Source organism: Pomacea canaliculata, linkage group LG4 (genome assembly GCF_003073045.1).
Source record: "Pomacea canaliculata isolate SZHN2017 linkage group LG4, ASM307304v1, whole genome shotgun sequence".
Classification (NCBI taxonomy): Eukaryota; Metazoa; Mollusca; class Gastropoda; order Architaenioglossa; family Ampullariidae; genus Pomacea; species Pomacea canaliculata.
The window spans coordinates 28088052-28113650 of NC_037593.1; the positions used below are offsets into that span (position 1 = coordinate 28088052).

Below are 25599 nucleotides of genomic sequence, written 5' to 3' on the forward strand. Positions count from 1 at the left end.
TCATGAGCCGGAGGAACCATTTCGGTCCTGTGTGAACAAGACTGGCACCGAGAGTGGGGCGCATGCGCACACAGGACGGAGCGCGCTGGTGGTCGTGACTTCTGCCCCATCCCTTCCCTACTTCCCGCCCCAACTCATCATCCTCCATTACTGCACTGCTCGGTGAGGTTGCGGGTGTGTTTGTGTATTTGCGAACGAGTGCGCGCGCCTACATTTTCCTGCTTGCGCGTGAGCCTCAGTTTTTTAAAAAGTGCCAGCTCGTCTGCCTGGATTCTTTTTTGTTGGATTATCAAACCTGCCTGCCTGGATGTTTGACGGCCAGTGTGTGTGTGTGCCACTCTTAAAGGTAGACCAAACTATCATAATCAATTTTATGAACGGGTTAAAGATTCCTTTTTTCCCGAGTTAAAGGGATACTAAAGGGAAAATTAAACTGCTTAGAAACTCGTAAATAGTAGGATCAATTTGAATCTCGTCTATTTTCATGTCTGTTCATGTGAAAAAAGTTGAAGGTTTGTAGTAGAATGTTGCGTTTGCGAAGAGAAATTACACGGACTCTTTCGTCTGCTTCGACGAACTCTCGTTCTCGGTCACGTGACCTTATGACGTTTCAGTAGGATTGTTTACATGTGAGACCGAACCATGCCTGCACCCGATTGCCACGAAAAAATGGGAAAAGATTCGACATTGTCATCATTTTCCGAAAGACAGATCGAGCCTTACAAAAAGAGTGTGTCATACAATAACAAGGCTCGATGCCACACGTTTGGGAGCCCAGAGAGTGGGAGGTGTGCAAGCATTTTGTTGACGATCAGTGCTTTACTAGCCGGACCCGAAATGTCCGAACAGTTAGATTTGGCCTTCAAGGCACAGCTTCTGCCAGATGCAATTCCGACCATTTTTCAACACAATGAAAGTGCTCGAAAAAGAAAGAAGGATCTATCTGACAGACGAGTTTCACTTGCCAAACGACTACAGCATAAACAGGTCAGTGTCAGTGCTATGTACTGTTACTGTGTTTACAAAATGCACTTTTCATTATTGGTAGATAACATTACAATATACATATATCAAAGACTGTATATATCTATAAAACAATAAACGTGTTATGTGGTACTTATAATAAGCGTGTTTCAATAGGTAAAAATTCATAGTACATGCATAATAAATGAAAAATGTCAGCATCAAACTGAAAGTGTAAAAGAAATGATTGTTGAAATCCTGTCACTTGTTACATTATTTTTTTTAAAAATCATTGTTTGCTTTTATAAAATGAAATATTTTTAAATTCATATTTTTGAAAAGACAGCCTATTTGTTTATGAAATCTAAAAACAATGAAATTCATGTGAAAGGTATTTCCTACATAATGAGCTTATCAACAATAGTAGTGAAATCTATGTGCAGTACACTGCGGAAGTTAGAATTGATATTTCAACATTTGAAAATTAGAGTAATATTAATGATTGTGTTTTATGTTGGATACTGTAAAGAATTAAAAATAATAATAGCTTGATCACATGAAATAATAATACATGTTTTATTATTGTTTTAATGTTTTGTGGAATGATTACTTTATAAAACTTTAATGTTCAGACTATAACAAGTCAGTCACAACAAACAGTTCAACTGTGCTTAAATAAAGAGGTCCAGACCCAGATCTCAGCTCCAATCCTGAAAGGTAATGGCCACTTTTTAGTTCTTTTCTCTATTACATTGCATTATTATCTCTTTTATCTAAAATTGGCATGAATTCCACAAACTGTGCCAGATATTTTCTTCTTATAAGGATATTCAAGGCCAAAAATATGTGCAGTTTTAAACACTTAGATAAAAAAATAATTTTATATGGCTTTGTAAAATTTTTATGTGGATAAATTTTTTTCATAATGAAATGAAAAAGAAGGAAATTGTGTCTATAAATGTCTGCTAGGTGTGATCCTGATATTGATATGGGAGTCAGAAAATGAAAATGACACCTCAGAGTGGAATAATTCAGCAGTCAAGGAGCACCAGTAAACAAAATTTATATTGCAGTTACTAACAAACAGTCAGTACTTGATAGTTTATATCAGAAACATGCTAGCACAAGAATTTAAGCTGATATTTAGCTATAAAAATGATTTATGGTTTTAACTATGATTTTAGTCTCGATATTTGTCTCTAGGAATTCTCAGAAAGATGAACTGGGCACAAATCCCTTCCTGGAAAGAAAATTTATCATTCACGAAAAGAAGTCGGAGGAGCTGCTGAGTGTCTGCAGGCAGTGTAGCAACCCCTCTATCACAACTATAGATGAGTGTCACATAGAAGTCAAATTTATAACCATATGCCAAGACAGCTCCTGTGGCCGTCATTACTCCTGGACATCACAGCCACACTCTTTTAGGCTTCCTAAATGTTCAACCTTTGACAAGTACACAAACACACATGTGTCTCAAATTGTCCACTTGGTTTATTGGAATCCATAACTGTGCAAGAATTAAGAAAATTATGACAAAATACATTGTTGAAACTGTTTTAAATGCTTATAGAGCAATCAAATGAAAAATTCACATGCAGTGGAACTTGAGGAAATAAAAAGATTAAGCCACATGTCTGTATATTATGTGAAAGAAAGAAATCAGTTCTCACACAGTTTTCCTTGCATTGTTATTAGTTTGTAAGAAAATAAAGAATGAAAGGTAAATTCAGCACCAAGTATTTCAGAAATGATGTTTGTAAAATAAAAATGCCAGATGCATGCAAGATTTGTTTTGGACATAAAGATAAAGTGTGTCCCATACCTGAGTTTGAACAAATAAAAGAAATTAATGTTAACAAAGGGAAGATTTTATTTTACAATTCATGTCAGATACATGATGCATCTGATATGAAGTGTGTCCAATAACTGGATTTGGATAAATGTAACAATTTTCATGATGTATAGGGAACATTTTCTTGACAATTCACTTTTAAGCTTTTACTCTACATTTTTTATGCTTCAACATTTGTTGTGGCCATTCTCACAATGCTCACAAATGCACCAGTCTGAAACTGTGATAAATGAATCTATGTAATACACATTTAAACAACAAACATATAAGTTAAAAGCACAGGCATAATAACATATAAAGCAAACGTCTCTGCTTGAATTCTATCCATCGTTGTTATAAAGTAAGTCATTAGTGTAATTATTCAAACTATATCCCCCCAAAAAGGCTGCAAATAGTATTATATTAAAGTCTGTTTAAAATATTTAAATACAGATATTTCAAACTATTAATTTTTTAAACTATCCTTAGGAAAGTTCACTTAAAACCCAAATTATCATATACAATGTGAATATTCCGGTGTGTGTGAGGAAATAATTAGCATACCAAATGTAATTTTTTTTTTAAATACACTACGAAGTGAATTCGTCAACAACAATGCCCAGTGTAAAGAGTTTGAGTGCATTATGTTTATTTAAAGTGCTTGAAGGTAAAGCATGCGTTCACTTTCTGTTCCCGTGCACACAGTATGACTTACTTCTATAGTCCTACCAGAGATCTGTCCCTACAGATCTCTGGTCCTACGTACCTGCTTTGTGCTTCGACTGCTGCAACATTTTCCTCGTCCTCCGAGGATGTGCAGTCGATTGTGAGCTGATGCAGTGGTTCAAATTGGTAAAATTGAACATTATTCATGGCCATCTCGATAGTTAATGACTTTGGAGATCACAAATCCAACTAAGAGACACCACGATCACTATCCTAGCAATGACCACAGACACTTCCTGTCGTTTGTGACGTCACAAAGACTCGTCTGCTTGACTCATCTCGGGAAGATATCGTAGCTACTCGGCGGAAGGACACAAGGGTCGATTTCACTGGATTTTTTCGATTTTTATAAACATCGGCAACCGAAATAGTGCTAATAAGTGGTAATTAAGTGAGAAACGAATCCTTTATTTCTCCTGTATCGCTCTCGTGCTCTGTAATTCTAACTAAATCTATTTTTGAAACGTTTGACTGTCGCCACAGCCTTATCACTACCCTTTAGTATCCCTTTAAGATCTTTCTTTTCTCTCTCTCTCTCTTCTTTCGTTCTTCCGACATTAGAACGGCTAATTCAGAAAGTATGAGAATTACAGAGAATACTTTCCAAATATTGATTCTTGATTAGCAACTCTTCCTGTCTGTCCCTATGATTGCCTGTCTGACAGATGGCCTCTCCCTCACTCCCTCACTCACTCCTCGGTCGCATGCCGAAAACATAATTCCCCGCGCAACATCTACCCCACCACCACCACCACCACTTTACGGTGCCGCATCAATGACGGGCACAATTTATGAAATTATACGTATTATCCGTGGCTCCAGGACGATGACATCGACTAGCCGACCACGAATCCAAAGAGACCCGTATATCAAAAATGTCTTGACGAGCCTAATCTTCTGCGCAGTAATTTCATTTGCTGTCGATGTCTGACCTCGCTCCCGTTGGGCCACGTCACTGGTGCGGATCAAAAGACTCGGTATTTCACTTCACTCGGTTCGGACCGAGCTCCTCCATTTTACGTCTACTGTTTCATGGCAAAACGTTTTTTCAAAAAAAAAAAAAAAAAAAAATTAAGCGAAATTGGATTGACACGACCAACTCCACCACTTTCTAACTCTTAACCATTACCCAACATTTAACCTTCATCCCAATCAGTAACCTTAACTTCCGCCATCCTATATATAGAAGTACAAAAAACGGTGGTTTTTAAAAAAACTATTTGAAAAAGTTTAGACCCACTTGCTTATCCATAATACACACACTCTCTCTCTCACACATCCTCCGTTTGTTTCACTCCTTCACTCACAGCCACACACCATCCTCTCTATCTCTCGCAACACATATCATCCTTCTCTCTCTCTCACAACACACATCATCCTTCTCTCTCTCTCACAACACACATCATCCTTCTCTCTCTCTCTCACACACACACACTCTCTCACACACTCTCTCTTTCTCACGCACACACACATCTCCTTGTCATTGTCCAGCTGACTACATGACTATCATATTATCTCCCCTCCTACACACAGGTAGGGTTATGGCCCCTGGAGGTTATGGGCACCTGCATGCAGGTAATGTAGATACAGGCGTTCGTGCATCTCACCCCTAGTTTTCTTACCTACCTTCACACAACATTTCATCAAACCTTGGTGCGAGTGAGCTGTGCAAACTCACCTCCAGACCGCTCGTCAGCATCAGAAACTGCCAGTGTATCTCCACCTACCCCCGTGTTGTCTGCTGCATTTCCAATGAATCACACAACAAAAATTGCAGTATTAATTACAAATTACTCAGACAAACCAGTCTGCTGTGTCCTTATTGTTGGCCTCGTAAAAAGAAACAGAGGCGCACTTTGTTTTGGAAGAGAATTCGCTTGGCGGAACTTATCTTCATACATAAACGGGACAAGAAAAATGACTTTCGAGGGTGTTTGCATTGGCAGGTGGGCAAGCACGCGCAAAATCTCGAGCAGATTTTATTTTTTAAAGACAGAGTAGAAGAAGGTGGTGGTGGTGGTGTCGAGTGTGGTGGTGTAGCGGCAGTTTGTGTTGGAGATGTATCAAGAAGCGGATTTATTGCTGAAAGCACTGAACGGTCGTCATCATCGACAAACGCACGGCCATATACACATATTCGCGAACAAACCCACTGCTGCTTCAACCGAAAAGATGGCGATAGATGTTTAGCCGAAATATGATTTCACTGGTTTCTGGAATAGGGTCTGCTTGCGTATAGTCACTGGCGAGAGCGAGAGAAGGAAAGAGGGAGAGAGCAGTGCAGACGGCGCGAGGCAGATGGTAGTCATTAAGGTGTCAGCTGCGAGCACCGCACTCGGCTAATATCGCCACTGAGCCTCCATTTTACTGAGATACCTGAAGGTCTGTCGGTCACAGACTTGCAATACCTGTTCATTCTCCATCTTCTTTCTTTCTCTCTTGCTCTTTAGTGTACGTGAACACACATACACACCTGTATATTCGATTTGTGTGCATGTATGTGTGCATCGTGTTCGTGCGTGCATGTATGTGTGTACTGTGTACATACCAGTTTCTCACTACCTATATACTGTTTACATGGATTGTTTTTCCGTCTAGATTAATTAATGGAAAATGAAAGGAGAAAGAGTATTTCAAAATCATAGTTTACACGACTAATTTAAAAATAGAGGTTTATTGACAAAAGAGCTCCCAAAGCTGGAAAAAAATCTTTCGTTTATCTATAATACTTCTTGTCTCCTGAAAATGTGTTGAAAAAAGTACTTTGTTCGCCATGCAGTAAGAAACGGTTTCGTCCAAATGGATAAAAGAAGAAGAAATAAAAAACATGGCGCAATCTGGTAAACCGACACATAAATCCACAAAAAGGTCTTATTATCTTTCTGCTCGTGTCTACAGCGGTTCATATTCCAGAAACACCACAGTTTTGCTTCTATTCTCACCATTTCCCCCATTTATCTTACTAAAAAAATATTTCATCTTTCCAGAACTTTCATGTGAAACACTCTAATCGGTTATGATCAGCTGCTCCTGTCGAGAACATTCGTGTTAATACGCATTAAACAACTGAAAAGAAAACAAACGAAAAGTAAAACAACCAGGATACAAAATCTTTAAACTGTTCAAATTTTTTTGTACTTTAATAATAATTCTGGGAAAATATTGCCATTATTAAATGCTATTATTGAAATGATATCGCTTTTGCCCAGCCATGTCTTCAAAATAGAGTGATCGTAAACCTATTATTAGAAGCTAATTCAATAAAGTAGAATTCTCATTCCCCTCCCAAAAAAAAAAAGAAAAAAGAAAACAAACAAAAAAAACAAAAAAAAACAAACAAACAAAAACAACAACAAACCTCCCGATTTGCCAGCCTTACAGTTAGTTGTCTCACAGCACTCGGAAAAGAAAGCAGCAGCCATTTGCTAGCATGAGTTAGTTGATCGCAACTTCCCTTCGTTAACAAAGCGCCTCGCGCTATTCTCGTCGCACCGCGTGCTGCTCCGCGCTCGCCCCGAGTTCAGACCACGCGCATGCGCGCTGCTGCCAAAGCGGTCGTCTGCTCGGCGGGCTGCACGTCTGCTGTGAAACTCCGTCGGACACTTGTTGCGAAGCCGTCGTGCAGTTTCCTTCACTTGGGTCCGACTTCTGTTGGCTGTCAAACTCCGGTGTATGTGTGTGAGTGTGTAGATATATATATCTCAGCTGGCTGGAGGTTTTTTTTTGGATTATTTTCTGCGGAATTAGGTGTCGCGCGCCCTGGAGCAGAGGTCAGTATCGTTTGTTTATTTACTTGGCGAGAGAAGGAAAGGCTCGTTGATGGAGATTGTGATAGGATTTGAATGAGAATTGCTTGTCAGCTTTTGGGTCACATGCTTAAGTTTTCAGAAAGTTTCGTGCACATTTTTTTCTTGATGATCGAAACGAGTTATTGACCGTAGATGATCGTACATGTTATCGCACATCTCTCCATTAGTCTTGCCTATGCTTTATTATTAGTCCATTGGTCCATCAGATGGGCGTCAAAAAGTGTGTATGTGTGTGTGTACGTGCACTAGTCCCAGTCTGTGAATGTGTGAGAGAGAGAAAGAGTGATAACTTGGGGGAAGAGAGTTGTTCACACTTTCGGTACAGACTCGAGGCTTGCTGAGGCCTGTGCGTATCTGATGGCGCGGTATCTGTCAGTCTTGCATTACTGGTGTGGCTGAAGAAACCCTCCACCAGGGCTCACGTTGCAGTTGTTCGTCAGCTGTGTGCTCGACCTGACCCAGCTGCAGGAGTCGGAGGGATAAAGTGCTCGGCCATCCTTGTAGTGAACGAGAGAATACCCCACCACCACCACCACTACCAACCTCCAAATCCCTTAAATGTAGGCTTTCACATAACTTTCTGAACGCACAAGCCACTTTTTGTAGCATTTAATCAAGTTTAAATAAAATAGAACCGGGATGAAGAACTAGCCCGAGAAGACCATATTTTCTCATAAGCTAATTCGCAATGAAGAACATTTAGATTAAACAAACTACATGCAACAAAGACCATGAACTTTTCCGCGACGGAGATCATTTAACTTTTAACGAGAAGACATCCCCTCGCCAGACTTGTTGTGTACGAAAATATCTACTACAATGCCTATGAAATTAGACGAGAATTCAAATGTTTTATTTGTAGACTAGTTAATATGTTTGCTCGTCTTAGTCGGAGAATGATATCCGATCGTCTGCGGCCACCTTTAGCTGACAGCTCTCAGCTTGGTGCTCCTAGCCGACCAGCGCCGGGTGTCGGACAGTGTGATGCTGCCTTTAGCTGACCGCTGGCATCCTGGCGCTCCTCGCTCAGCAGCACTTGATGTCGTCTGTCGGTGTGGACGGTGTGGCAGGAAGAGAGTGGCGTGCCCATGTGGAATGTTCGCGAACACGATGTACACGCAGGGCTGTCCTAAGGTTACTTAGTGTGTAATCACCATGCCGTGTCCAGCACAGGACGGAAAGTTTTACTTATACAGCATTGTCATAAAAAATATGCTCTTACTTTTTGTATCGTGTACAACTTCAGCATTAAAGCGACATTTTAAGATAGACAGTCGTTAATATTATGGGAAGTCTTACATGTCCAAGGCCCAACTACTCAAGCAACATAGCGCGAGGGCTTGCTAGTGAACTCTGCTGACGTCATTGCTCATCTTCGCGCGCTTTTTCGAGCTCCGACCAGAGACAGCATATTGTATAAGTCTTTGTTCGGACTGACCGCTGGTCATGCCTGTCCAGTCTTCTCTCCTCTCGTGAATATTTTCATCGTGTTATCAGACGGCACAGTGTAGCCACTAGTGATAAGAGTTTCGAGAAGCTCCGTTGTCCTCTGACCTCTCCATCTGAGATTAGTCACTCTCTGTGCCTACCGTCCCTAAAATCCGTTCATCCCTGCGTTCAAGCTTCTTTTCTTTCTATCTTTCTTTAATCCGAAGCACTGCCTTACCTTTTATACTTTTATCACTTTCTAACCCGTTTCGCTAACGAAGGCTATGGACAGTCTAAAAATAAAATTGTCTTGTTAATTCACTAATTAATTAGTGCGGCCTTGAGAGTCTAGATGGAGATGGTGTCTTGAACTTTGTTTTTTTTAAGTTTGTAAATTAGTTACAACTACATTTTGTACTCTCGTACTTGGCTTTTATTCGACTTTTGTTAACCAAAATACCGTGTACTGAAAATTATTGATGATATTGGGATGAGGCTGGAAATGGTAGAGAGAATTGTTTCGCAAACAAACAATCCGTTGAATGATACCTGACAGCAGAAGTTCTGTTCAAAATTTGAATTCGTGTTCTTTCAATACAACAGTTTGCTGTGGATGTCCTTTGTTGAGAACCTCTGTTATAATAAGTATGCTGCATCCAAGCAGACTAGCTTTTCCGATGATGCGGAGGTCACTACACAGAAAAACACTTTGAGAGGAATGCTTTTACACGATGTAGCAAACGATCGGAAACAAAAGGCGGGTAGAGCACGTGTTGGCTTTTATGTGCAACTGATGGAAGATTTCATCTGACAAGTGAACTGTGACCAGCATGGGAGTCTGTGTTGATGAACGAGGCCTCTGGCTGTTCGGGAATCCCCCCTCCCCAAGAGTAAGGGGAAAATGTCCAGCAATATATATCCACGAGAATATATATTTTTTTCTCCTTAACTGAATCATAACTTCTCTACCTTGGCTTACTTCTTAAGGCTTCGAATATATCATCTGAAAAAAACATAAAGAATTATGTTATTTTCTTTCTTCCTTCCTTCTTTTTGTGAAGAAGGAGGTTCTTGGATTACGTATTCAGACTTACATATACAATACATACACCGCATACAACTTAGATGTCCAATTGATAGCTGATTCGGGTCACGTGATCCAGCAAGTCCCTGGACTGGCAAGAGAGACCTCGCGAGTCTGTTTTGATTCGCATAGTCAATGATGAAATTTACTATAAAAAAAGATTTTCAAAAATAAATTATTTTTATGCATGTCTGTTTAAAATAAACGTTTATTTAACACTTAACTGTGGTGCCCGTGAGGCTGATTGGCTGCTACACAAACTCGCCCCACAACCGGACCTGTGGCGGCCTCGCAACCTGCACTTGACCTAGTTGGGATGTCAGAAGGGGCTTTTAGCAGAGCAAGGAGCTAGATGCTTTCATCCCACGAGCATCCGTGGCACACCGATAGACACACGCGCCCTCGCGCACACACATGCAGAAACGATCAGGTCGCCATCAAGGCCTGACCTCTCTCGTTGTACATCTGGCGATGTTTGCCGAGCAACTCCAGCCAGCGACCAGATGATGACTGGGTATCGCGCGGCAGGTGAACTGGCGTAATCAGTATCTTTATCTGGCTCTCGTCCTCTTGTCTTCCAGGCTCGCCATGTTCCCCACCACCTCTCACCACCACCCCACCGTCCCTTCTTTTCTTTCCCCGAAACCCTCGCTCTTTGTCTAGCTTTTCCTCAGCTGTCTTCAGCTACGGGAGTGGTTACCGTGCATGTTCCAAGAATGACATTTCTGAGCGTTTCGTAAATTCGTCCCGTACATTATCTAAGTGTTCATGAATTTTAGATGGTTAGCGGAAGCCTATGGGTAATTTTACGTACGGAAGAAATTACGAACGCCATTAAGACTTCGAGATAGAGTTTAATCATCTAGCACGTTAAACTGTGGTAGTTTTTTTTAAGTGCTGCCAGCACCTATCGTTAAAAGGGTTAATGACAGAGGTAGGGATAAGAGTTGAACAATAATGGGGGTTAACGCAGAAACGGGTGCTCTCCCCGGGCCATTAAAAATTTTACTGGAAAATGGAGAGACGTGGAATAATTACCTCCTCCTGACTCCCAGGTGTGCACATACGTGAGTGCGTGAGTGTTTTAAAAGAAGCCTTTCTAAAGTTTCTTGTACTTCTGAGGCTCAACAAGCTCTTTTCTAAGTAAGCAATGTAGTGTCACGTGAGTATCCATACACAAGCATACGCGCGCGCTCTGACACACACACACGTGCGCGCGAGCGTGGAACACGAGGAACATGAGATCTCTTAGCTATATTTTAAAGTAGTGACATGTACTCCACTCATTCTTAAAAGACACGTGCCTTTCTGAAGGCACTCACCTTAATGATAACCTTTAACCCGAAACTTGTAATTTAGTAACTCAGGCCCCACCACACAGTCGCCCTCGTGAAACAAAACCTCACTTGACCTGTGAGCGCGCATGCCAACGACCTTTTGTACTTCGGCGAATCGTTCTCCGGAGGGTGGTTAGTTTGCAAGAGCATCCGTATCTTCTTTCCATGCATAAATCTCCCGTAAATATCACAGACTGAGCCATCTTTGTGTGTGGTCAGGGTCACATGATCACCTTGATATGGTGAGAACCTGCTTCGTTTCTGTTTTCCTAGTTGTTTCGACTTTCTTCATTGTTGGGAGCGGAGTCGAGGTGTGTCGTGTAAAGGTCGAACTTCTAGCTTACAGGGGGAGACATGGTTCGATTCTAGTGATGGAGGTGTGGGGAGGCTGGCTACCTAAAGGTCACGCTTTGATAGTTTGTCCCATCTGGTCTGACCCTCAGATCCTTTTGCCGGACCGATTTCGTACGATGGAAGTTTTGCCTTTGAATATGTGTTTTGGTGATATATTTTTTGTGATTCAAATACTATACATTCAGCTGCTAAAACATTTTGAAGAAAAGTTTTTTTGCAGTTAAAGAGCCGTCGGGGTAAACATCAATCACAGCCGACTTTGCCTCCCTCCCAATATTTTTACTGAGAGTTCCCGAGGGCTAGAGGACTGTGTTAATGAGATGTTGTAACCACTTGTAATCTAACCTGAGTGTATCCAGTTTACACCTGCATGTGACAAACACCACACAAGGACCAGTCGCTAACAGAAATACCTGACACTGACACTGACGTAATTAACAGCAAACTAACCGTTTCTAGATAAACTCTGTTTTCACACTCCTCCCTTTTCTTTCTTCACCCAGCAGAGGCCGGAGCTTTATAGATTAGTCTGCGGACTGTCCCACATAAGAATGGTGTGAATTTACTTCCAGGTATGCCACTAGGTGGCTGCCTAGTCAGATAAGCCTTTTTTTTTTAAAGTCGGACGTGAAATGTATTTGTTTATTCTTAGGACAGGTAATCCCGTGATTGCTGGGTAAGATGGAGAGAACTGAAGCCTGCTACTTCGAAAAAAAAGTCTAGGTAACAAATACTGGAGAGAAAGGAAGAGAAAGTGAATGAGAGGATGAATACTACTGTTTTTTTTAAATAGATCATCCCCTGGTATCAATGAAGTGATATTACACTGAGGTTGTAGAGTAAAAATAACCACAATAAGACAAACAGAAAGAGAAGAGGGGAGTAAGACAGTAGGAAAAGTAAAAGTAGCTATGAAATATAAAGTTTAGAAATCCCCAAAATCGACATCCTTTGATATGAGAACCACTGATACAAGTTTATAGAATGAACACAGTAGTCTACAGGTGGAGGAAAATAGTGTCATCCGTGGCGCCTGTTCGGTCTGCCAATTATATATCTAAAATTATGGCTGACAGGATGAGTTGGGTGGCGGGAAGGGCGGGGAATACCGTCAGTTGGCCTCGTGATGAGTCAGGCGCTGGATGTCACACCAGGGCCTACTTGTAGACAGGTGTTCCCACAGTGCTTTGTTGTCAAAAGCATGCAACCACGTGACTGACCATCATCTCACACCAATCAGCTCCAGTAACAGTCGGTCTTGTTGTCGTGGATGTCTGTTCGTGACTAATTACCGTCCGGGTATGGTCTGCCCTTCGAGGGGTACCACATGCAAAATTTTGGAAGACAATGAATGTGTGTGATGAAAATTATTGACTAACCGTCGAAGAAAATTGAAACAAGAACTAAAGAAGGCTTGATAGGTCAATCATGTGAACAATAATAAAGCAAGAAACTGCGGACGATAATTCAGGTAATAATAATTTAATCTTTTGGCAGTGAAGAGGATGGTCAGCGCCAGACGTGTATTTGTATAGTCTCTCGATATCGCCTCCGAAAAGACCCTACAAACAGGTGCTGAACTATAAACTGCATGTGCATGAGCAAACAATACCCAGAGCATGGTACATTCGCAGAAACCATTATCGAGGCAAATCCGAGGGAATCTGCTAGCGACGTTTGTCGGGCTTACCGCGAGGTCCGGCGTCTTTGCGTTACCACGGCCTCGGTGTGAGGGTTCAAAGGGTCAAGAGGTCAAGGACCCAAACCGAGGTCGGCTGCTACCTCCTCAGAATCGCACAGCAGGGTGGCAGACGGCCTTGCGGATAGTACTGACAAGAATCTCAATGCTGCCCTGGCAACCAGACTAGACGTTGACCACACTCCGGTAACTGCTTCCTGAAAATAGGAATTTGAGTTTTTAAATTTTGCAAAAGGTAAAGGATTGGGGAGCTCACTCGTGAGACAGAGGAAATGACTCTTTGAGTTTCATTCATTTAGCATACATACTGGAGATCCTATACTCCCGAAGAGCTGAAAAATTTGCGTTTGGTTACTATTAGTTTGTGTCTACATTAATCGAGTGACTTTTATTTGTCAAAAAATAGTCTGTCAAAAATAGTCATTTCCTGTTTTTTTTATAAAAAAAACATTAATATCAAGTAATAATTATCAGATAACTTGTCAAAAAAGATTATAGAGAGATTAACTTTTTTATTGCCACAAGAGCTTAGCTCCAACAAGGGTGTGAGCCTAAGAGAGTGAGAGGAAAAAGAAAGACGGCGAGAATAGGAAATGACAAAAAGTGAGTTAAACACTCCGACCGTAATTTCAAGTGAATTTGCTATTGCTAAACGGTGTGAACATGGAAATCAAGGTTGGAAAGTTAGCACAGCTACCGGGGGCTTTGCCAGATCGTGCGATTATCGTTTACACTGTGTCTGTTTCCTCGTCGCGATGTTGATATTGATTTGCGATTCTTCCCCTCCCCCTCCCACTCTTTTGCTTGTTCGTCGACGAACGGCATTCTTAGCCGTAAACAGTAATGTTGTCTCCCTTTCTGAAAACAGGCGTGACTACTCCACCGACTCATGTTAGCTTATCGAGGATTTTACAAAGCACGGCTTCGTTAAAGGCCGTCACACACGCATTCAGTAGTTAGAAGAAAAGGGAATGATCAGGAGGAAGAGCTTAGACACTTTCGGCTGAATAATTTCCCGCATAATCTTCTCTTGAAAGAAAGTTCAGGAAGGGGAAGATTCCAAACCAGCACATAATTTTATTAAATTTAATTCAAAATTAATCTTTATTGAAGAACGCTTTTGCAAATACTTTTATTTGACTTTGTTGCACCGTGTGAAGGTAGCTTAAGCTCTCGTGAACTGACCGGTCCTTTTCTTCTATCGCTGCTGTGGTTCCTCGGCAAATTTAAACGCGGCCTACAGCTAAAAACAAACTCCATAAATAGATGCGTCCACACACAGTGTGAAGAAAGTCGGCAAACTGAGTATTTTCTGCGGATGTGAAGAAGTCTGTCGTTGGCGGAAGTGCAAGCTTTTGCTCGACCTGCGCTCGGTCTAAAAATGAGCGAAGCTGAGGAGTTTCAACTTCCTGTTGCACCGCTGTACCTGGGCTGGTCAGTATGGTGCATCCTTAGTCAGGATTCTGTCCTCTTTTCGGCGATGGATGAATTGTCCTCACCCTAAAAAAAAAAATAGTTGTCATGAAAGACAATGTAACAATGGAGTATCCATCTGTGTTATCCTTTCTTTTTCCGGTCCATGCACATGCAGTCTTTAGAATTCAATAAATGATCAGGTATAGTAGAATTAAGTTTTAGTCTATGGCTGTAGAATTAGAAAGAGAAGAAAAAAAAAAAGGCTAATATCAATCGGAAAACGTGAAAGCTCAACATAAGTGAGGGCGGTATACTGATCAAGGAAGTGAGTTGCTGCTCACTTACGAAGCTTTGAATGCCTCAGAATATAGATGAACTCATTTTGCTCTACTTTTCATTCATTGTGTGGGTGTGTGTGCATTTGTCTGTGTGCGCGTTTATGTATGCCTTACTTTCACTTCCTATCAACGCCTCTTAAAATACTTAAACACTCACTAACTGTATTAACCTCTCTTTGGTCTTCAAAGGCAATTAAAAACTCACACTTTACAGCCACTCGGTAAATTCTTTCACAGCGGAGCATCATAACCCAGGATGTAAGTAAAAGATGTAGAGAGGATGTAAGCTAAAGCTTCCGGATGTATCGTTTTTGGGTGGGAAATATTGCTTCAATTTTTATTTTTTTTTTTTGTTTCAGTTGCACGAAAGGCGCAGTTTCTAAACTTACGATTTTCCTTCTTTTTTCCAGGACATTTTATTCTGGAAGACACTGAGCTCAGCTGTCCTGAGAAAAAGTAGTTCGGCTCATCGAAACAGCAGAAAAACCACGAGCGCCAGCACTACTTTTCAGTCAGGGACATCAGGCTGCTACGGAACATTTAGTCGAGGGAGGTGAAGGGAAGAGCCGTACGTCACCTTGGTAACCTGCTGTAGTAATTATGGCCGAAATGTAGCGTTCAGCTCCGCTGCAGTCTTCGCTCGAAATGATGAGGTGAGCAAGTATCGTTAGTAGGACTTTGCTGATAAGCACTTTACAGTCCCCACTGAACTGCTTCCTGGCTGGATCTGTCACCTGTCCAGTTCACATCAGGAAGCGTCTGCTGGTCACGTGTGATCCACGGTTGCAGCGCCGTCTGGCTCAGGCATCGCCCCGACCGAAGACAATTGCGTAATAAGAGGCGAGGGGCACAGCTTTATCGCCTCATCTGGAGGGAGTAGCTGGTACCAGCAGCCGGTAAAGTGCCAGGACTGACTAAGGAGGGTGGGGGGAGATCACGTGTGCGAGTGCAGGGAGTGTGTTGTGCAGTTCAACCCTGCACCATCCTCGTGAATCGTTCTCTGCGATTCTTCATAGCCCAGGAAACTAATTATTGTGACAACCGATCGCACATAGCGTTTCCTACGAAGGGTAATAAATGTAATTTTTTCGTGCTTGGAAGGAGTATACCTCACGTGCTGTGGTTGTGAGTGTGCGCAGAGCTGAGTATTGAGAATAAATTTGCTCCGAGCGTGAGTACGAGGGGATTTGCACAACAAATACTCGCAGTGCAGCTCCAAGAAGATTCGCTCTCAGATCACTTTACTAGGTAAAGTGCATTGATCGTCTGTTGTTTACCTACGAAAGAGGATACCAGGTATTCCAGGGAGAGCTAATCAGGATAAACCACTAACTATTTACCTGTGCACCTAGGTGGAAAGGGGTACCTTGTTGTGAGAAAACATATCCAGGACAGGACTAAACGCGGCTTCTTGAACCAAACAAAATGGGTCCAGGGATCGTCTGCAAACTGTTCCCGCTCGTCTTGTTTTCTTTTGTCTTTTTCCTGCTGGTCGTGTCCAGCGAAAACGATGTCCCCACCACGGACTTGCAACAACCACTGGCGGGAAATTCTTTGTCTGTCTTCGCTAAAGGAAGCGACAGCGCGGCGGAGGGAAACGCGACGGAAGCGGCATCCAAGCGGAAACGACGCTCTAAGCGTTGTAAGTGCAGCAAGCGATTTACGAAGGAGGTGTCCACCATGGTGGAGGAGCGGCTGCAGGAGTTTGAGAACAAGTACCTGCTGCGCCTGAATCGCAAGGAGGACACCATGACCCACGACGACGCGGCGGCGGTTGCCGCCAACGAGGCCGCGTCCACGCTGTCGCAGAAAATCCAGAACATCGACCACATGCTGCTCAAGCTCAACGCCGATGTACTGGAGACCAAAGAGGCCCTGGCCTTCGTGGTGGGCAACCTGGACACCGTCAAGCACGAGTTCAACCACACCACCGGCAACATGCTGGCCCTCAACTCTTCCTTCAAGAAGCTGGACAAGGCCGTGGCCAACCTCACTCGCTACGTGGAGAAGGTACAGAGCATGATCCCCCCAGGCCTGCTGTGCCTACTTCCGGTACAGGTCTGAGAGCGCCACCCAAGAACACTACCCTAGAAGTGAGTACCATTGACAGTTTTCTTTCGTTGATTTCTAAATATTTAGTAATTTACCACCTTTAAAACCTAAAAAGTTTTTTTTTCAAATCATCTTGTTTGTACCCGTTGAAAAGAAAAAAAAAAAACAACAATTTTTGAAATTATTTGCAATAATGATCGGATCGCTTTTTTTTTTTTTCGTAGTACTTATAAAACCTGAATGAAAGGATCTACCAGTCATTGATTCCCTCAGGAAATATGTATGTACGATAAGTGCTATTAAATAGTACACTTCATTTCATTAGTGTGGCCCAAGGCACAAGAACTATTTATTATCGTGGTCGTTGATGGAAAATGAAAGAAGGGTGACCCCATGTCCTGATCGGGGAGGGAACACGAGATGGAAGAGACTGTGGTCCAATGGTGGCTCGCCAGCAGCTCACGTGACCGTAGGATTTACGTGGCTCTCACCCGCTGATGAAGCAGCCTCCGCACCTCTCGATGTAGGCGAGGTCCTCGACAGCAAGAAATGTGAGCGCAATCAAGCTGATGCTCGAGACGCGTGGAATATGGTGGGCTGGAAGGGGCAGAGACGAATGAAAAAAAAACCTTTCGCAATTCTTTGTCAGAATAGAGCGAGATCATCTGGAGGAACTTCAGAGCCCGGGCTATAGTGCTGCCGCAGGTCTACACCACACTCTCCCCCCAAACCCCGTATACCCCTCCCCCCACACAGACTTCGTTCCTCCGCCCGTTATCACCAGACCACACTCCCACACCCTGACTCGAGCCTGTCACTGGAAACCCTAACAGAGCTGTCTTCCACACACTTTACCCTCTAGTGATGGCCCACGAAGCAGGGGTTGCTTTCGTTTCTCAACGGGAGACTATTCTGGTCTGTTTGTGTAAACAGACGCCGCCAAGTAGTGCTGAGTTGTCAGTGGAGGTGGGAGGTTGGAGGGGACTGGGGTGTAGGAGGGGAGGAAGACACAGGCTGCGAGAGACCGTTGGTTTCACTCGTGAGCGCAGCCTGGTGTTGAGTGAGGTAGGAGAAGGGGGTAGGGGGGAAGACACTCGCACACCGATGTCATCGCAGCATCGTCGGTACCATCGTGTGATGGATCTCATAAACCTGCGAATGTCATTCTCCATTTTGTCTTCAGCTAAAGTGAATGAAGGATAACAAACGTTATGAGATGTATACATCACGGTGTAATAGAACTCTGTCTAGCGGATTTTTAAACATTCTCACATGCTAGGAAAGCGGATAGCCGAGTGGTTAGAATAATAGAGTTTAAATCCAATCGCGAACGTTTTTGGTTCGAAACCCGTGTAGTGCAGATCTCTTCCTTCAGCTAATTTTCTTGAAAGGTTACGTGAGTTTCTTAGTCAACCATGGATGATAGAATAAAGACTGGCCACTTGACTGCCATTCCATGCAGCAACAGCTAGTCTAGCCAAAAATTAGTATACCTCAATGTTAACATTTTATGTGTGAACAAACTACGACCTCTGACCTTTAGCACGACTTAAAATACTAAGCACGGTGAGGTTAGTGTTTGCATGTCGGCGAGGTTATTTTCAACTAACCAAAACATGCGGGGCACTGACAAGGATACCTCGTGTGCCGAGCCTATCATTTGATTCTGTCAAAATTGTTTTCTTCTAGATCATCTGCTTCAGTGCAAAACCAGTAAACCATAGCACCTCTGACAGGGAGATAGTGGTTCGGAGGAGTAGATCATCCACCGAGACTTGGCCGTGCAAAGAACCGTTTTGGTCATTCAAGCAGAACCGATTCCATTTTGTGGGTTGCGGGAGGGTGAGGAATAGGGCCGTTAGTGAATCGGTTAGTCCACGATCCTTTCAAGTCAAATCCACTTTTGTGGTGTGCTTTACGAACCCACCGCAGGCCATGCCGCTGGTACTGTTTTTCTTTGACTCCCGACAAACGGATCCGACGGTTCCCGCAATCTGCCGAGGTCAGGGGTCGTCTGCAATGGGTCAAGCCTGACGGAGATAAAGCACACAACCAGCACGTTCGTGCGGAAGACCCTTGGCGGCCAAGGGAGAGAAGCAGGCAGATAGGCCATGATTTATGGTGAAAGCGATCTAGGGTACGTGTGTCAGCCCCACCGACAGGAGGAGACTTTAGGATGGATAAAGTGATTACGAGATGCACCCACCACGAACAACAGACATCTTGAAGCATACACTGTCCTCACGTACAGATGGTCGACTCACCGGGGTCAGAAAGGCGCCTGATTGTTCAATCAGCAACAAAAGAGATGAAATTATTGTAGTGTTTAAAGTAATGTGAAAATAGTTCAGGGTCACTTTAAACAATAATTGTAATTAATTGAGGGTAAGTTTAAGCGTGGTTTGAAATTAATTTAGTGTCACTTTACAAAGTAGGAGAAAATATTATATTTCCTTAAACGCCATTTTAAGTTAATATTGATAAAATGTTTCATTAATTTAGAAACATGTGAATGTAAGAACCAGATGCCAGGAAATGTTGCCGCACTTAGTTAATTGCAAAGGGCAAACCGTTAAGTGTGTCCCAACATAAAAACACAAATTGGATGAATTTTCCCCCCAGTGTCACTTACACGCAATTTCCTTCAGTGTGCAATTCCCTAGTGTCTGATTAAATAAGAAACATTTGGTTGCGAGTAACTGATGCAAGGATAGAGAGGTCTCTTATGTTGGCCACCTTTATCTGTAACGGCGAGAAGCAAGCTTCAAGTCACGTGAGTGTGTGCCAATATAAAATGAGAACAGAGTGTGATCCACTGAAGGTAACAGCTCAATCAATGAAGCTGCTGCTTTGGAACAAAGTCCTGGGAGAAATGTGTAAAAGCTGTGGAGCCTGTGACAGGCTAACCTGTACTGGCACCAACATGGGATCGGTGCGAACAACCACGTCTGCACATATAATACCAAGGGATGTTGGGAAGGATTTGAACGGCGACTATCAAAACATATAATAACTAAATAAAAAGTTGGCGATAATCTTTCCCTAATCCTTCTGTCGTTATTATCCTGGCTTCTAAAATGTTTGTCCAGACTAGACCTGGATGTGCTTAGTTGCTGTGTGATTCCTTCCCCGTCCCCACCACCACTACCACCTTCAACCCCCCACTTGTACAGAAAGATGTATGTTTAGTGGAAGGGGAAGTAACTCTTCTTTATACCTCAGTTTCTCTCCCTTGTCATTAATGCCCAGCAATTTTCCTGCTCTTTTTAACCCTGGCTCGCAGTAGCCCCAACATTCGGGGCGACATTTACGCTGATTGGTTCAATGATAAAGGGGCAGGTAACTTGAGTGCCTCTGTCTTTCCATCCGTCCCCTCCCGTCATTCCTCTCTGTCTCGCAGCAAAATCGGGAGTAGCATGGAAACTGTCATGCAGGAAACGTTAGGGCCGTTTTCATGAAGCGAGAGTATGTTGTTACCCGTTAGGCAAAATGGGGAACTCAAGGAAAAACGGTTTGTGTTATGTCAAAACCCAGATAATACTGTTTTACGTTACTTTAGATCTTTGCCATTGATTATAAGTACAATACAGAGGTAAAACAACATTCGTGATGTACAAAGGTCACTTTATGACCTCGGAGAGAAGAGGCTTGCCCTTGATTTATCCAGGGACAACGCCTTACCCTCGCTTCATCTATATGACCCCAGATAGGGGATTTGATTGGCTGCCTGACTAATTATTTACCCTTTATACGCCTCCTTCTCAAAATCCCGATTACTGCCTGCAGCTTCCACAGTTTTTGAATTCGACCTTTGACCAGCGCATATGTTTGGGTTATCTTAGCACCAGCGCCATCACACACCGTCGGATCCTAACCTCCACTTAATATGAATCCTGGTACAGAAGGTGATTTAGCTTGATGAAGGGCAGTTTTGTCTGGGATCGTAGACGTGGGTCACCTCGTTGGTTGCTTTCCATCCCGAGGATATCGCTCGGTGGACGCTTATGTGCTCTGGAGATAAGTGGCACCGCAGGCATTCGTGGAAATTGTGCCACGAGGGCGCTACCCGATGGCCTCGACGAAGTACCCGGATTGTTGGTGTTGATCATTAATGTGACTGGGCTTAGTGTCAGCTGTTAGGGGTGTTTAAAAGATGTTTTATATCTGAAACGTCTTAGGTATGACTCACCAAGCGCGTGCGCGCGCGCGGACACACACTCTCTTATAGACAAGGGGGAGTGGAGAAGGAAGCGTCTGGCGGTGTTAAGGCTATCACCAAAGCACCTTAAAGTTCTTTTTTATAAGGCCCTACGCTATCGGTCTGTATTTACCCTGGCAGATATTAGCTTCACCGAAACCCTCGTTATCAATCAATCTCACATCGGGCCCGATGCCTATTTCCGTTGGAGCCACATGCCCGTAGGTTCGTTTGCACGGCAGCTTGTCTTTTATGGCCAGGTGGGCTACGTTCATTCTCGGGGGCTCAGCGTGCGGAGTTGTCATCCCAGACTGGATAGGTAGATTGTGTGTGTGTGTGCTTTTTACAGTTAAATTGAGAATGTGACTTTTTATGTGAGAATGTGTGTGAGAGAGAGAGTGAGAGAGAAAGAGAGAGTGAGAGAGAGTGTGACATTGAGGATGTGACTGCATGTGCACGTGTGTGTGTGTAAATAGGCGAGTGGGTGTGGTCGAGCGTGGTCAGCAGTAGCTGTTATCAAAGGGAAGAAAGAGTTTAGGCTTTTAAGAGGATTCGTGCCACGAAAGTCATGTTCACCCGATGCGCCATGTTGCTTCTTCTGTCATTATTTTTTTCTCTCACGCACGCACTACCCACGTAAGCATTTCTCCAGCTTGACGTGTATTCTGACGTCATTAGCGTTTGTCGTCATTGTTGGGTAAATGCGTCATCTGTTTCCCTCTCTCTCTTTCTCTTGTATTTTTTCACACACAGACACACACATAAACATATAGACACACACACACAGGTAGACACACAAACATGCACGCATGCATACTGACATACATATAAACACACATACACACATATAAACACGTATACACGCATATATAAACACATACACACATATAACACATACATACAAGAACACACACACACACACACACACACATAGACAAACACATACACACAAATAAACACACAAACACGCACGCATGCACACTTACATACACACATATAAACACATATACACGCATATATAAACACATATACACATGTACACATACACACATATAAACATATAAACACATAGACACACATACACACATATAACACATACAAACACACACACATAGACAAACACATACACACAAATAGACACACACAAACACGCACGCAAGCACACACACACACACACTTTCTCCATACAGTTTTGTGTTTGCTCACACGTCGACGGTCATCATAGTCTGACTACATGAATCATTTGTGTAGTCCGCTACATTTTCGTCCACATTAGTTCTTCATTTTTCATCCTCCCTTCGTCCCAACCCGCTGATATCAACTTGTTTTGCCAGGAACCTATATTCTTACTTACTTGCGTTCTGCAGCACTCTGGGATCTTGGCACCCACAGCGTCAAGGAAGAGTGATGGTCAGGAATAGGCAGCCCACATGCCGGGTCTCATACCACCCCACCTTCCCCTCCATACCCATCTTCACAGAGCACCTTTGCTACCCCGACCGACACTTGCGGCCCCGAACATGTGAGGTGAGGAGGGGGTGAGGATGCGAGGAGTGCAGAAGCATGTTGCGCCTCTCACGACAGTATTGATAAATGTTTACAACTGTTATCAGGGCTGTGCCCGCCAGGAACTTATGAACTTGAAGGGTTAACAGGAAATAGGAAAAACGTTCTGGTAGCAGACGTCTGCGTCCCGCCGGCGATGATCTCGGTGTGGGGAGACCCGGGGTATCGGCGGAATAAATGTCCTCCTGCCCCGCCCGCATCAGAAACTAGCCCGCGGCAGTCTGTATTTGCAGCCGCGAAGCTGTTGACAGCGAGGGTAGGATAGTCCAAGAGTGGCACCTGCGAGTATCTTCTGTAAAGCTTACCTGGTCACTTCTGGCCCGCGTTCGAAAAGCACGATCGCATGTTCACGCGTGTACACACACACATACACGCATTCTCCACCCTTCTCACTCTCTTTGCGCACCAATCACGCACGTGACCATTGGGACGGAGGGGAAATCGTCGGTCGGTGCAAAGATGAAAGAGATGCACACCTGTCCCTGCTGACCTTCCCGACGCGACAGACATTCCGCGCGTGCTGGCACGAAAGCTAATGACGTTTCACGGCGCACGTCACCACCTCTGATCACCTGGTCACGCGCGTCACCTACTCAAGCTGCAGGTGCACATTCTCGACCCACGCTGGCGTTTCCACCTGGCACCTGGCACCCGGCGTGCTGCTCTTTCTGTGGCACCGGTTTCTGGTCGAGAGGAGAGGCCTCCCTTGTCTCTGGTACGTGATGGCGAGCGCGTGGCTCAAGTAGCTCCGCATTTCGAGCTGTTCACCCGACGAGCTGGCGTTCGATATCCAGCCGAGACAGATGTTTGTCGAGATCATATTGGTCTCGCCCTGACTGAATGGCTTTAGGTGAACAGGTAACATTTCGCTGTGAAGATGAAAGTAGACATGATAAACAGACTTTTCACAGGCTAATGCGAGCGGAACGCCTTTTAACGCTCCCTGCTAATGACAGCAAACTAAAAATAAAAACAAACTGCATCGCTCACGTAGTCTTTTAAGGTTCAAATTCTGCAAACAAAACTATCTTTCTTCTCATAAAAGAGAGCAAGTTACTAACCTTATCCACAATATGTGAAGTAATTTTTTGTCCGTTAGTTGGGCTTTAAATGCTGGCTTTTTGCGGGATATATTCACTTTTCCCGTTAGGAGTAATGTTTTTATACAGCAACAGTTATGCAGTTTTTGAGCAGTCAAAACTAGACTTGAACTCTACAATACACTGCATCTTTCAGTTTTTAAACCCAATGGTGGTCACTGAATTTCCATCAGACCACCCGGGCGACCACATTCTCTCTCTCTCAAGCGCAGGGGATTACTTCCAAACTTTAATTACCACGGAATATTGACTCTTCTTTTTAAGACTCTTCCCCAGACATGTGGGCAATGCAGAATCCTTTCTTATTTCCACAGCCATGGTTTCAGGACAGAAGTGTTCGGGATTGCTTCCTTTATCTCTGAGTGTACCAGCAGACCTCTCTGCGACACAGCGCTGGTTACACCCACACTCGCTGTCTGCCAAGTAGAGGCTGACTCAACGTGGCGCCACTGGCACTGTATATTTGGAGCCAGAGAACATCAACAATGGCTATTCATGTATATGTGCTCGCACTCTTAATAGAAGAAGGAAACCGGAAATTATTTGTATGGGTTTTGTGCTTTTCCTTCATTTTGGGAGTCTGCAGGGACCAAAGAAAACACACATACAGATGCGCACACGTATGGTGATGTTAGTGAGTCGGGTGGTGGTGGTGGTAGGTGTTTCCATAAGGACAGTTTGACTCAGTGATGCAAAGTTTGTACAGTGCGAACACAGTTTTGACTACTTGTAATCCGAGACATGTAGAGAAGAAATTAAGTAATTGTAATCAATTACCTGAAATGACTGTCGACCTTAATATGAAGAAATGGCACGTAGTTCCCATGGGTCAAGTAATCGACAATGCTATGGGGAAATAAATTATTACGAACGGCACCATTATGTATCGTCTGACACTGCAGCGCTCGTCACACAACCTGTTAACCTCTTCTCCAATGCTGACATTGACCTCACGTGCCCTGCGGTACACGAGTGGAGTAGACGATGGAAGCTATCAGCGAATGATGAAAATTCTAGATTGCTGTAGTAGCTCAGCGACGGTGATGTTCCGGTGACAGAACAGTTCATACACGGACATTTCTAAAAGTTCGTGGTTCACAGGATCTGCTTGACATTGGCTGACCCTAGTCACGTGTCAAGAAGCACCTAAGCCAAATGGTTCATTGACGCCCCAGTTGTTGAGGGCTTTTGTAGTATCAGGATTTCCTGGTCTTTCAACACAACGGTCTGTGAGCTCCTTGTCTTGTGCTGCCTTTGGCTACTTGCCCAGGAGGGTGGCTCCTCCGACAGGCTAACCCGGCGGGCATTTTGAGCTAATATTGGTCGAAGATTATTGACACAGAATGGAGTATATAAGCTGCATCTACCTCTTTCTATGCCCCCGCACACACATACGCACAAGCAATCTTTCTCATTTATCTGTAGACATGCGTGCTTATTCATACGCAGAAGCATTCATGGACTGAGAGACAATTTATCGCCATGTCCAACCGTCGATGGTGGGTCGGGGCGCATACCTCTTAGTGTTCCAATTGTTCTCGCTGCGTCTCGGCTTAAATACCTGTGAGCCTTACGGAGGTCCTTGCATTGTTCCTAGTAGTGCGTGCATTTGGTTAACTCTTGTCTTGCAGAGTCACGGAAGTACACTTTCAGTAACAGTTTTCTGCGAGAAATATAAAAAGTGAAAAAACAAAGGAA

The 25599-nt window shown here is 43.6% G+C and overlaps 2 protein-coding genes across 2 annotated transcripts in view; both read left to right on the plus strand.

The window, feature by feature from the left end:
* Positions 1-7057: 7057 nt before the first annotated feature.
* LOC112562069 lies at positions 7058-17076 on the plus strand. Its single transcript, XM_025235061.1, has 2 exons — positions 7058-7290; positions 15396-17076. The coding sequence occupies exon 2, from the start codon at positions 16411-16413 to the stop codon at positions 17047-17049; it is 639 nt and encodes a 212-aa protein (XP_025090846.1). The 5' UTR covers positions 7058-7290; positions 15396-16410; the 3' UTR covers positions 17050-17076.
* The window catches only part of LOC112562501 (angiopoietin-related protein 1-like), a gene marked incomplete at its 5' end in the record, with an annotated part of 47862 nt that continues 39313 nt past the window's right edge, over positions 17051-25599 (plus strand). The window contains one exon of the mRNA XM_025235780.1: positions 17051-17078. Coding sequence (XP_025091565.1) covers positions 17051-17078 — 28 coding nt within the window. The remainder of the gene's footprint in view (positions 17079-25599) is intronic.